Genomic DNA, 12,801 nt, shown 5'->3' with positions numbered 1-12,801 from the left:
AAACGTGGAATCAAATGTCATGAATCCAGTTTCATCGCAGATGTTTGCCTGGGTTTGAACCCAGGTGTTCAGTAGTGCCAAGCTCAGCTCTCCGAACTATGAGGCTGCTTGCGTTGTGGCCGAAACGTCGTGAGAAAAAATGTATTATGTTTTATTTTATTATTTTATTATTTCCATTCTACGTGACTTTACTATGAGACAACCTGTTATCTCTGCAAAGAGTAAATTCTTGAATTGAATTGCGACTGATTTGTGACCATTTGTTTAATTGCACTCAGCGTGAATCGTCACACACCCCCAACACTCCTCTGTGTATTGGCGGTGAGATTACATGTACAGCCTTTTGTCCATCCACTGCTGGACGAAGACACTCTCCATACAATGGAGGTCATCGGGCTTGATGTGCACACTTCACCACACTGGTTAGTGCAGATGGGTGAAGGCAAGGAGCCTAGTACAATAGAACAGTCGATTTTTTTTTGCTACACTCATAGTGAGTGTACTCTAACTCGACGTTCATTTGTGTTCACGCCCGACTCATTCAACATTCCTTGTTCAAGTGTTGCACGTCAACTCACAGCGGTGTGCTCCCCACAAATCCCGCAGTGTCACGTGTCATTGTTGTGTTTCCATTGTAAATGATCTTCTTTTGTCAACACAAGTGAGTCTTGTTTACACGGCATTGTATTATCAAGGCAAATTGGGTAAAATCGTACGTTCAATGCCGTGCAACCATCGATTGGCTTGCTGAGATGCAAAGATACGCCCTCGCGTAACAAACGATTCACTTAGAGTAATTGCGTATACGCAGGCGACAACCACACAAAGGCAGGAAGGGCAAACATAACCAAACCTACCCCTCATGCCCCTAAACGGGTAAGTTAGTCAATGAGCCCAGCGTCTTTATTTAACATACAACGAGCCTTTTGCCCGTCCAAGGGCGGGTGTATTTCAGTAAATCTGAAACTTGCAAGCGAAAAGCAGACCGCGACGTGATATTCATTGCATCCATTCGTGTGCAATGTGTAAGGGCGCGGTGACACAGACTTATTTCATTTAAAGGTGATAATCCCTTGTTCATCATCATGACGTCCTTTTTACTTCGATGTCTCAACAGCGTGACGGAGATCGCGTGACGTGAGGCTTCTGCCTTTGTAGTGAGTTGACGCCGAGGAGGGGGGAGGAGGCGCCTCGGCCCCCCCCCATGTGGAGTGACGTCACCCCCTAATTGTTATGAATGGGGGGGGGGGTGTCCATTTTGAGGACGTCACCTGTTAATGATTATTAATGAGGCGGGCTGTTCGATGTGGAGTTACGTCACCTCCTCATAATTACTATTGAGGGGGGAGGGTGCTCCATGTGGAGTGACGTCACATGCTCATGATTATTAGTGAGGGGGGGGGGTCCATGTGGAGGACGTAACCTGTTCATGATTATTAATGAGGGGGGCTGTTCGATGTGGAGTGACGTCACTTGCGCATGATTATTAGTGGAGGGGGGGGGGAGTACTCCATATTGAGTGACGTCACCCGCTCATGATTATGAATGAGGAGGGGTGGGGGGGGTGTCCATTCGGAGGACGTCACCTGCTCATGAATATTAATGAGGCGGGCTGGTCGATGTGGAGTGACGTCACGAGCGTTAAGGCCCGACATTCCTGGGTGATTATAGTAGGTATTCAATGCTAATTGTATGTATAAAGCATCTCGATGTGACCGCGTTATCCAGACCCTTGTACAAGTTGGGGAAGCATGCACATCTTAGAGAGCTTACAGGGATAAAAAACATGGGGTAGACTTCTACTGTCCTGACAAGGAATTTATATGGAATTGTAGTAGAGGTGTGAATGGAAAGACTTCATAGACAACAGAGATAATCTGGCAAGTCGCACCGTGTTGCCACAGCCAGTAGCGTAGACCCAGCCATCAGACCGGACCGAGAGCCTTTCACGAACATGCCAATAGCTCCTGTGCAGGTAACAGTGGCTGGCCTTTTGGAACTCTTAAGTCCAGATCACAGAGGTGGCGAACCGTTCCGTAGCTACCCCGTGATTTAATTTATTACGACCCACGGCTACACGATGGCCCCGACTTCAAAGTGGAGAAACAAAAAAAACGCCCCGCAAACGATATTAATATCCGTCACTGCAAGCATCTTAGTCGCACGAATCGAGTTCTAGAGGGGAATATTTTCGACCTGGCAACGCAGGGGTTTCTAATGTTAGCAACTCCTCTTTATACGTGGACTCCACTGACTCCACGTGTCAATAAAATACGTACTCTTTGATTATTTCGGTAATTTTTTTCCTCCTACGTCAGCAGTTCTCCTGCTGTTTTTTTCACCTGATGACGGTTGCTTGTGTCGCGGTCGAAACGTCGTGATCAATTAATTTTCTATCTACGTGTCTTTACCGAAAGAACCAAAGAGTATAGATTCCTGCAGTCACGAAAGCTTCAAATCAAGAAATAAAATACGCTTTAGTCCAGACAAATATATAGTTCAGCAGCATTTGTTTTTAGCAAACAAACTCAGGAACGATTTCAACATCCTGGCTCTCACCGGCAGTCAGGCTTTGGGCTGCCAAATGTTATTGACGAGGGCACTCCACCTAAACCATCGGGGACCTCTTTAACGAAAAGAAGCAATACAACATGTACAAACTCGCGTGGCCTCGTTGTGTGGATCATTGCATGCTCGTTAGTGGCCGGCGCGAGGAATACGTTCCTCTACCCCAGGCAGAGAGGCTGGGCTTGGCAATGAGTCTGGCACGGCGCTCTTCATCGCAAGCACCCGCTGGACACTGGCGGGCACCCCCGTGGCCTCCAGTGCGGTCCCTGACATGCGGCCGCCGAGAATACACAACGCGTGACAACACCCCCACCCCATCATCATCGTGCTGCTTTCAAGCCCCAGTGGTTTCTAATGTGTTGGCGGTCCTCACACCGATGTCTTATCGGCGAAAGTATCCGCCCCCCCCCCTCCTCTGAAAATGAGTGAAGGACGCTGGGTCTGGCGTTAAGAGCGTATCCGGCATGCTCATCGCACGGCCACCACGCGCGCGACTGCGATGATGAAAGGCAATGAATGAGTGTAACGAAGGGGGGCACTGCCCCTTCCTCCTCCCCCTAACACGGCAGCCTCGCAGCGTCCCGCGTCTCCGTGGCCCTCGGTGTCTCCGCCCATTTCCTGCGCGAGTCTAAGGAGGGACCACGACGACGACGAGGAGGAGGTGCCGGGGTGGGTGGGTGGAGGGGTGTGGAAGCTCATTCACTAACACTGGGCTGGACTCCGCGTGCGTTACCGAGAGGGCGTGCTGAGAACGAGCACACTGGCAGAGACGCGCACAGACACAGAGACACGCGCACAGACACACACACAGAGACACGCGCGCAGACACACACACAGAGACGCGCACAGACACACACACAGAGACACGCGCACAGACACACACACAGAGACACGCGCACAGACACACACACAGACGCGCACGCGTAAACGCACGGGCAGGACAACACGCGAATGTGGAATCCTCCTCCACGCGTTTACCAACCTTCGAACCTTCTTCGCTGCGCGCATGGAAATAGGCGTCAACTATTTGGCTTAAGGAGAACACGGCGGCTATAATAAGCGGCGCAGTGTTTATTTGTGTACGCGTGTATCTTTTAGCGCACGTGCGTGTGGTGCACGGCACGCGGACGTACTGCATACTGGTGTATTAACACGAAATAGGAGTAATCATCAGTAGCGGTAACAGTAACAGCGTCGTCATCCGCAGCATCATCACCATCACCAGCAGCAGCAGCAGCACGATGAGTGGAGAAGTGATGTGTAGCGGATGGCTGAGGAAGTCTCCCCCAGAGAAGAAACTGCGTCGATACGTGAGTCACGAATCCTACGTCTCAAACACCAAGACAACGCACTCAACACGCGTTCTCTGCGTAGAGTTCTGTTACATACAACTGCACTTACGTTACCCTCTGTGACTTCCTAGTGGCACTGCGTTTGCTTTGCGCTGCTGTGCCGTGAACGCACACGCGCACGTGTTAAACTGACGCACGCGTGTGTTCGCTCCAGGATAGTTTCGACGGTAACTAATTAATGAATACGCGCGCCAGTGATTTGACTTAATGAGCGCGGTACGTGATTGTGACCAGCGGTGAACGCGCGTGTGACACGGGCCAATTTAGTCACACGGGCCACCTCTGTAAGTGGCGTTTCAAAGCGAAGGAGGTCCCCCGTGCCGATCGCGAATTGCCGTTGTGCACGCGAAGCTCTCGGCTGCTTTGAATTAAAAAAAGTTTTTTTTTGAACCGCCGATTCGCTCGCAGTAAGCCCCGAGCCAATATTGGCACAACGCATTAAAATGACTCGCGTGCTTCGAGAGACGCGTGCCCCCTTGGGGTATAATGCAGGGGATTAAAATGAACAAAACAATTGAACCACTGGAACACCATTAAATACTGTATTCGAGATAGAGTGTAGTGTGTGCTTTGTATTGGTGTGTGGAAATTTTACCTGCGCAACTACAGCTTAACACGTAGGCTTTCGTGACCAATATCACCCATAAGAGTTTTTTTTGGGGGGTTAGATCGCGAAAATATAAATGTGTCGTTCAACCCGCCACGCAGCCAATGAGTAAGGTTTGTCACGTAAACAGAACATGCCAATTGATTACTAGTACAGCACACCGGTGCGTTGGAGAGCAAACCCACAACATTTACAGCTTGCAGGTGAGTCTGCTGCCTACACGGGCAACGCGCTGTGGGTGAAGGATAAGCACAGCAGCAACTACAGTGTGCTTAGGGTGCATACACGTGTTTGTGTAGCTAAGGAATGTAGGTGTATTCTGGGTTTTTTTGCTGTAAGGCATTGGGCTTAGCTGCTATGTTCTACTGTGTTGTTGCATGCATGGACTCTCCATGCGAAACGAGCGGTGCCGCAGTGGTGAACGCATTGCACTATGAAACCGGTGTCCTGAGTTCCATCCCTGGCCACCGGCTAACATCAGTGTTGGAGCGATGATGATCTGAACCGGTGCTTGGCTTCTTCCCCCTTTCACCAACACGCGTGCTGAAGTATGGTCAAACGACCTGGATGACCAAGGCAACATGGGACGCCCTTTTCATTCATTAGTCGATGTACCAAAGAGGTGTAGGAATGAACTCCCCACCCCCCCCCCCCCCCATTTAACCGTGATGTCGATTCCCTTGCCCCTGATCAAGTCCAGGCGTAACGCCTTCATGTTTATCTCTACTTGTGACCGACTACCTCTCACCACGAAATAAAGATGCCCACCGTCTACACAGCATGTTGAGGTGTGCTTGCATCGAAACGCGTTGTGAGCTCACATTGTATTGCGACGTGCCGTGTGCGAGGCGCGTGCACAGCTGCTCTGATCGGGTGCGCGCGCGGATCCTCCTCGAGTGCCAGGGTTAAAAGTGCGCGTGTCGCTGTGTATGCGCCGTCCCTGCCCCATTGATGAGTGACCGTGACGATGTAGCCGCGCGCCATTTACCTAATGCAATGCGGTGGTCATATGCAGTTCAATTAAATTGATTGTCCTTTACAGTGCAGTTTATCAAAGCGAATTCGTGCATTGCGGTGGAACTCGGTGCAACGCATCTTTCATCACGGCTTGTTCCAGCTGAATTGCTATTTAGGGGTCGCGACCAGAGCAGAAAAAATGCTACTTCCTTCCCCTCCATGAGTTTCTTTTGAAAGGAAATCCGATTTTAGAATACCAGCATTAATCTTTATGGAGTCTATACTCGGCCATGCCTTTCAGAAAAGATATCTTACATTAAAAGCGGTAAAGGCACAGCCATGCAATGGCTTGCTCAGGCCACTGCTAGAGCAACGGCTTTCACCGTAGGGAGCTCCAGAGAGCCTCTCTGAGACCGTATTTGGCCTCTTCCTCCACGCTGGCAAGACGTCTTGGGAGTGGTGGGAGTAGCCACGCTTTACCGCACGACACGCGATTTGCCGATCGACTAACTGTGGCACCCATTTGTACTGCTGGGTGGACAGATGCGTTTTGTGGGGGGAGGGGTAGGGTAGGATTTTAAAAAAATTGCATCAAAACGTCTCCAAAGATTGCCAACAAAACATTTCCGCACCGAGAGATGGAACCGGTGATCTCTGGATTGCAAGTCCATTGCGCGAACCATTACACCGTGGCAGCATGCAACCGTGCAGTAAATAATGGGATACGTTAAGCAAAAGAGAGACAGAGAGAGAGGGCTTTCTCCTGGGTAAAATTATTCACGATTGTACAAATCAATGCGCATGCATCTAGTCAAATGTAGAGTAATACACTTTGCCATGACTCAAGAGTCCATAACGATGATAATTTAAAGTAAATGTAGTGGCCGTTTCCCGTCATAAGAATGTTTGGAGCATGTCCCCAGTTAGAATTGTCTAACGGAGTGAAATGTATTTACAGTGCGGTGACTCTTTTGTCAATAACAACAAATTACTTTCTGCTCCATTTGATTGCATTTTTTATACTTTCCAAACTGTGTCCGGTGGTGGGGTTTTGGTTGTCATCGGAACACAAGTGCAGTAAACCTATCTCTGTAGTCTTCCATTATTATTGTAATTATATTTATTCATTTCCCAGTGAGCTGTTACAATTATTTCTCTCTGGCGAGGGTTTCCAGATGAAGGCATATTTGTTTTTTTTCCGTTCCTCGGCGTGCAGCGGAAACAGTTTTGTAAGGATGTAGATGCATTTTACATAACTGAGTGTCGTGAGAATTCGTATGCATTACGAATACGGTTGAAGCTGGAAATATACACAGCACTTTGGCGCAAGGCCAGCTGTGATTATATGCAAAGTAGAGTGCTTTTGTGAGACGTTGTCCATTGCCTCTCCCCCTACTAGTGTAATGTAAGATGTGTTAATTATATCAGAACTGTGATTATATACGCTATGCTTATATCCAGTTTCTACTCTGGCACTATAATAAATAAAAAACCAAGCTCGTGCAACATGATCTCTATGGCCTTGGATGTCTTGTTGAGGTGTGAGTGACCTGCTGAGCATCATAGCAAAAACATTGACTCTGCTAAATTTGGTGTTTGATAAGGATTTTAAGAATAATGTTTCCAAAATGTTCACTTATCCCTCAACATTTTCCACCTTTCCCAGCCCACAGCCACTTTTAGCAGAACTGTTTACTTGACATCCGTCCGTAGTTTGAGTTTCGGTGTCGCTGGGATTTGTTGACGTGACTTGGGTGAAAATTGTAATCTGTAGCGGTGCTTGTGAAACTGTCACTGCAACGGCTGTCGGGCTGCAATAAATGTAAATGTAATCTTTCTACGGTGTTCAACGAAAGTGAAATGTTATACCGTGGCTTGAAAGCCACCCTAATAAAGTGTGTTTGTGTTATTTATTACTTTATCCTTGGCTTGGTGGCACATGCCTGTAATACAGGGTTCGTGGAGGCAAGCGTTGGTGGATCGCGTACGTTTGTGAAACTTTAAAGTCTGCCGGGGCTCTAAGGTGGCACGAGTGAATCCATCCGTTGGGACGTGCGAGTGCGATCGCAGTGTGTTTTCTGAGTGCACTACTTTGGTGATCTCCCATATGCTAAACACTCTGAAAAAAAAGTCATTTGTCGATCATCACAATGCAGGAGCCTCCTGAAAAAGAGTCTTGAGATTGATAATTGGTTTTTTACCCTTTTTATCTGGCAACAAAACTGACACCTTTTTTACATGCAAACATGACTCCTTGTAAAAAAAAGGTGACAGTTTTGTTGCCAGATAAAAGGGTAAAAAAAAACAATTATCATATTTTTCCTTCTGGCAAATGAGGTTCCAAAGTCTTGAGATTCTTTGAGATTTTTCGAAAATAAATAGAAGGACATGAAAACATTGGTATGCGTGGAAAAACACATTTTTTGGCATTCGTTGCAAAACGATGCCAATTATTTGGGTTGGCTTCATTTGAGAAATATTTAAATTTGGATGTCATTGTTGGACGCAGAAAAGATGATCTGTCTGTCTAGGATTCCCTTTGTTGGAGCTGAGTTGCTTTTAGCCACGAAGGCTCCTTCTTAAGTGCTATGAGAGCAGTGGCAGATATTACTAATATATTGCTTATGCTATTTCCAGTCTTAGATTCGTTAGCTTTATACCCAGTCATTTCTTTCCTGTATTGACTGTCTTTTCATATTATTTTGCTCGGCATTCGAGAATGCAGCATGTTCGAATATCCGTTTACACGTATGATTCCTGTATGACCTTATGTTTCCTCGTTAGCTGTTGATGTGGCATCGTAAAATACATTGCGACTTCTGGTTGTTTTATTAATTAACAACAAATGTCAAACCGAGTTGGAAATGTGCGGGTTTGAATGTCGCGGTGGCGAGATGTTAACTACATTGCCTGGTATACAGGAGATCGTGGGTTCGATCCTGACCCATGTTCTCCCTGTGGTCGCGTGGATTTTTCTCCGGGTCCTCCGTTTTCTCCCTCCACATTTAGAAACACGCGTTTAGAGTATTTTGCTGATATACATTTCCACGCGATAAGCCACTTAGTTGAGCTATTATTTATGGCTAGGTCGTGTCTCTGCTGTACTAGTAACGAATTGGCACGTTCTGTTTACGTGGCAAACCTTACTAATTGGCTGTGTCGGGTGGTGGCGGGTTTTGACGACACATTAATATATTTACGCGATCTTACCGAAAAAGAAAACCCCATATTATGGATAACAAATGCATTATATCACATTTTTCATTTTGAAAACTGATTTTTTATTTTCTCCGTAGGTGTGAGCGCTGTGTTGCCTCTTGCTGTGTTCAGCACGCCCCCCCCCTCGTTGCAGAGCGTTGCACAAACATCACTCCTTACCTTTGTTTTTTCGCGCTCTGTTGGACCTGCCACTTCTCATGAAACCAACGAAACGTTCCCCGAGCTAAAGTGATGAAACGTGACCCTGGCCGCGGGTTAACCTCATCCCTGCAGCACAAGTTTGACCAAGTGTGCTTTTTGTTCGGCAAAGTGGATTGCCGGTGGAGTGTCCAGTCATTGACCGAATACTATTTAGAGGAGAGGCATCTGCAGGGACATGCCTGCTTTTTTTACGTAGCCAGGGCACTATTGCTGTTATGAAATCCGCCGTATAATTAAATGATTCTGGCTCAGAAATGGGATGCTTTTGTGAACAATGTCGCGCCGTCTTTAACTTCGGCTCCTCGGCAGACATTGTACTCCCGTAATGTCTCCCGAGTTGTCACTGGGAATAAAACCATTCTAAAAATGCGTTATTGGCAAGCGTACACAGCTGCAGCTAACCATCTGCCTAACAACAGTGCGACGGTATGTGCTGTGCCCAAAATTTGCACTTGAGGGGCACTTGGGAAGGAAAAACTTTTTTGCGGGAGAGGGCAGCTGGGCAGCTGCTGCCCTCGATTCTTTGCCCTGCTTGTAACTCGGAATGCATGCACTTTGTTGATGCCTTATGCACCCATGTAGCTGTGCGCCTTTCCCAACACCCAGACGCACCACTCGCTTAAATGTGAGACATCTGGTAAAGGTGCAGCCCTGAAATATCTTGCTCACGGCACTGCTGGCGGAAGGGCCTCTCCTAGAGGGAGCTCCACGGAGTGCCTGTACAGAGGATTTGGCCTATGCTGCCATTTTGACCAGTATCCTTGGGCGTACCCAAACTTGACCCCACCACTAAAGTCCTGCCAACAGTATTACTGTGCTGTACCCATTTATACTGCTGGGTGGACAGAGGCAGAGGGGGTGGTAGGGGAATTTAAAAAATTAACCCGTAAAAACTAAGTTTTTCACTATAAATCCTTTATATGCGTGGCATCGATTTTATTTTATTATTCATTTCTGTTTTTCTTGAGTAAGAGTTTCATTTTTATCACATTGGTATTTTAAATAAAATATGATTTTTTTTTTCCTAAAATGTGGAATATTTTAGAAAAACATTTTCACGAAAATAAATTGTCACGCACGAGTCTGTGTGCAAAATGTCAGCTCGATTGGATCACGGGAAGTGGCTTAAAAACGACCGAAAGATTTGCACGGTCGTAAGCGCGCAAGCAAACAAGCAAGTGAACTTAATAAAAAGGATTTAAAAAGAAACCTGTACGCTGTTAGAACTGCCGCGCCAGGAGGTCGAACCGGTGACCTCTAGATGTCAAGTGCAGAGTGCTAACCATTACACCACGGCAACTGTATACATTTGTTATATATATGATAATATATTTGTTTATAACTTTATCCACAAAATAATCCATCAAGACCCAGTTATACGTGATTCGTGGTGTATTGAGCAAATTGCACAACAGAGTATAAGTGAAAGTGATTTGTTATGATAACATTGTGATTGGCATTTAAATAACTTCCTGTTATTTTATGAAGTCAAATTAATCTCCAACCACAGGTGTGGGTAGCTGTAGACCCATAATTTATTTAGCTGCAACCTGTATTTAAATGTCAATCAACAGATGCATGGCACGCTTGCTGTCATTTTACACTGAGTTATATAGCTTTTTCAGAAGCGACCTGGCGACAAATGATACCTCAACAAAGTGGCTTGTCACGTGGAAATGTATAGGAGCCAAATACTCTAAACGCGTGATTAGAAATGTGGAGGGGAAACCCGGAGGGCCCGGAGAAAAAGCCACGCGACCACGGGGACAGAGAGAGAGACACGCAAACTCCAAATGTACAGCAGGCATCACGTTAGGGGATCGAGCCCACGACCTCCTGCGTACCAGGCGAGCTCGTTAACATCTCACCACCGCAGCACCCATAGGGGACAATGGCAGCCAAGGAACATCTTAAAGGATGTACACCGAGGAGATGGCGCAATGAAACCAGCTCGTGTGCAGGTGCTGAAGGAGGCCTTCATCCAGCAGTCGATTGACCACGACTGACGTCGATGATGGATAAACATGGGTGAAAATTGACTTTGTCTGGCCCCGTTAAGTCACGGAGATCCCAGCCCCTGCGAGGAGACTCTGGCATTCCTACAGGATCCGACTGGGTATTTTAGTAGTGGATCTTACTTTTGTGTTCCCGCCCCCGTTTGAAAAAGGAATCCGAAAATAGGCCTGCGATGAGTTACACGTTTAGCAGCGTTAAGCAGGCTTGAGCCTGCAGTGGAATGCACCAAAATAAGCGCATGTGTCGCCGCTGCTGCCCGGGTCGCTGTAAGCGCGTTGACGCTCGCTGGCTGCTTTGAGAACGACTGGACGCCGCCGCCAGGTTCACGCGCGACAGTCGCCCTGCTATTGGGCCAACTGAGTGTGCGTGGCGTTAGAGGGGTGAGCATTCTCACTACGGTGGAGGCACGTGCTGTTGTCACACGTATTTTGTGCCATTGGTACCTCATTTGGCAGTAAAACATATGATAATTGTTTTTTTTTACCCTTTTATCTGGCAACAAAACTGACACCTTTTTTACGAGGAGGCATGTTTGCATAGACCACAATACCTGCAGTCATAATGCAAACAAAAAACATAACTCTGATAATGTATGCACTGTCCTTGAAGTTGATTGGTCCACACCCGAGACAGCTTTCCTTAGAGCCTAGTCTCACATGGGTTATGACTGCAGGTATTGTGGTCTATGCAAACATGACTCCTCGTAAAAAAGGTGTCAGTTTTGTTGCCAGATAAAAGGGTAAAAAAAACAAATAACGTATTTTGTGGTTTGAGCCTCGTCCACTGAGCGATTGATGACGCGCGGCTTCATATGCAGCATTTACTAAAGTACAGCCCTTTGATAATTTACTGCTGGATGAAGGTTAATCTATGCCCGTGTCAGTCATGTGGGTTGCACGATCATACTTCACCACGCTGGTCAGTGCATGTTGGTGCAGGGGAATTCCAGCACCACCACGGATATTGCTCACCACTGGTGTTAGTTATGGCCGAAAATCGAACTCAGGCAATCGGTTTGATTGCAGTTTGCAAACCACTGTACCGCCGCTCCACTACAATTATTTACACGAGACGTGTAAAATAGATTCCTAAAATCGTGAGACGTGCATTGAATCACGCGCGCATGAATCTAGGTGATATGCAATGGATTCGCGTGACCTCTGGTATCCGTGAGCATTTGAGGCCACTACATTCACCATTCTCTTGAGTGAAAAGCTGACCCCAAATCACGACGACAAATCGAATCGCCACGTGGGTGAATTTTTCTACTCCTCTTGTATTTCACAATACTTGGCATGTTACGATCGCAGAAAATTTTACTCGGATTTATACCCGCACCCGCAAGAGATGCACCGGATCATGTCCGCCATAATCTGCTTTTTATCATGTATGAAAATAATATGCAACATTCAGGCGAATGGAATGAGGGAGACTACAAATGAGACGGAACAGGCGAGAAAGGATTTGAGACAGTTCAACAGAGATTAGAAAAATGATCGATTCCCAGAAACGGATCGTGACCACGAACTGTGGTGTTGTGGGAGGAAGGAATAAATTGTTAATTCCCGAATGTGCTCTGCAAAAGGTTTTGTGCAAGTGTTATATCTTATGCAGGAAAATGTTAAATAGTAACACTGTAAGCAGTCTGATGTGCAATTTTAGGTTGTTTGTCAAAGCGCTACATTTCAGTATCAGAAAGTGAAGTGATTTATATATATTTCCATATAAAAAAACATGCAGCCTTATATAACTTTTACGGGAATCTATATAAAGTTAAGAAAGGAAATGAGCATGATAAGCAAAACTACAGCAGAAGACTGTTTGTGTTTCAGGAGGGTTTCACATTTTTTTTTTAATTCGTTGCACCAAAGCCTCCCACTG

The 12,801-nt window shown here is 46.6% G+C and overlaps 1 protein-coding gene across 2 annotated transcripts in view; it reads left to right on the top strand.

Moving 5' to 3' along the window:
* Positions 1–3,794: 3,794 nt before the first annotated feature.
* The window catches only part of GAB1 (GRB2 associated binding protein 1), a 110,543-nt gene continuing 101,536 nt past the window's right edge, over positions 3,795–12,801 (top strand). For both annotated transcript variants that reach the window (XM_078863033.1, XM_078863032.1), the window contains exon 1: positions 3,795–3,878. In XM_078863033.1, coding sequence (XP_078719159.1) covers positions 3,810–3,878 — 69 coding nt within the window. In that variant the 5' untranslated portion in view covers positions 3,795–3,809. The remainder of the gene's footprint in view (positions 3,879–12,801) is intronic.

This window comes from Lampetra fluviatilis, chromosome 15 (assembly GCF_964198595.1).
Source record: "Lampetra fluviatilis chromosome 15, kcLamFluv1.1, whole genome shotgun sequence".
Classification (NCBI taxonomy): Eukaryota; Metazoa; Chordata; class Hyperoartia; order Petromyzontiformes; family Petromyzontidae; genus Lampetra; species Lampetra fluviatilis.
This window is presented reverse-complemented; position numbering and strand designations above follow the sequence as displayed.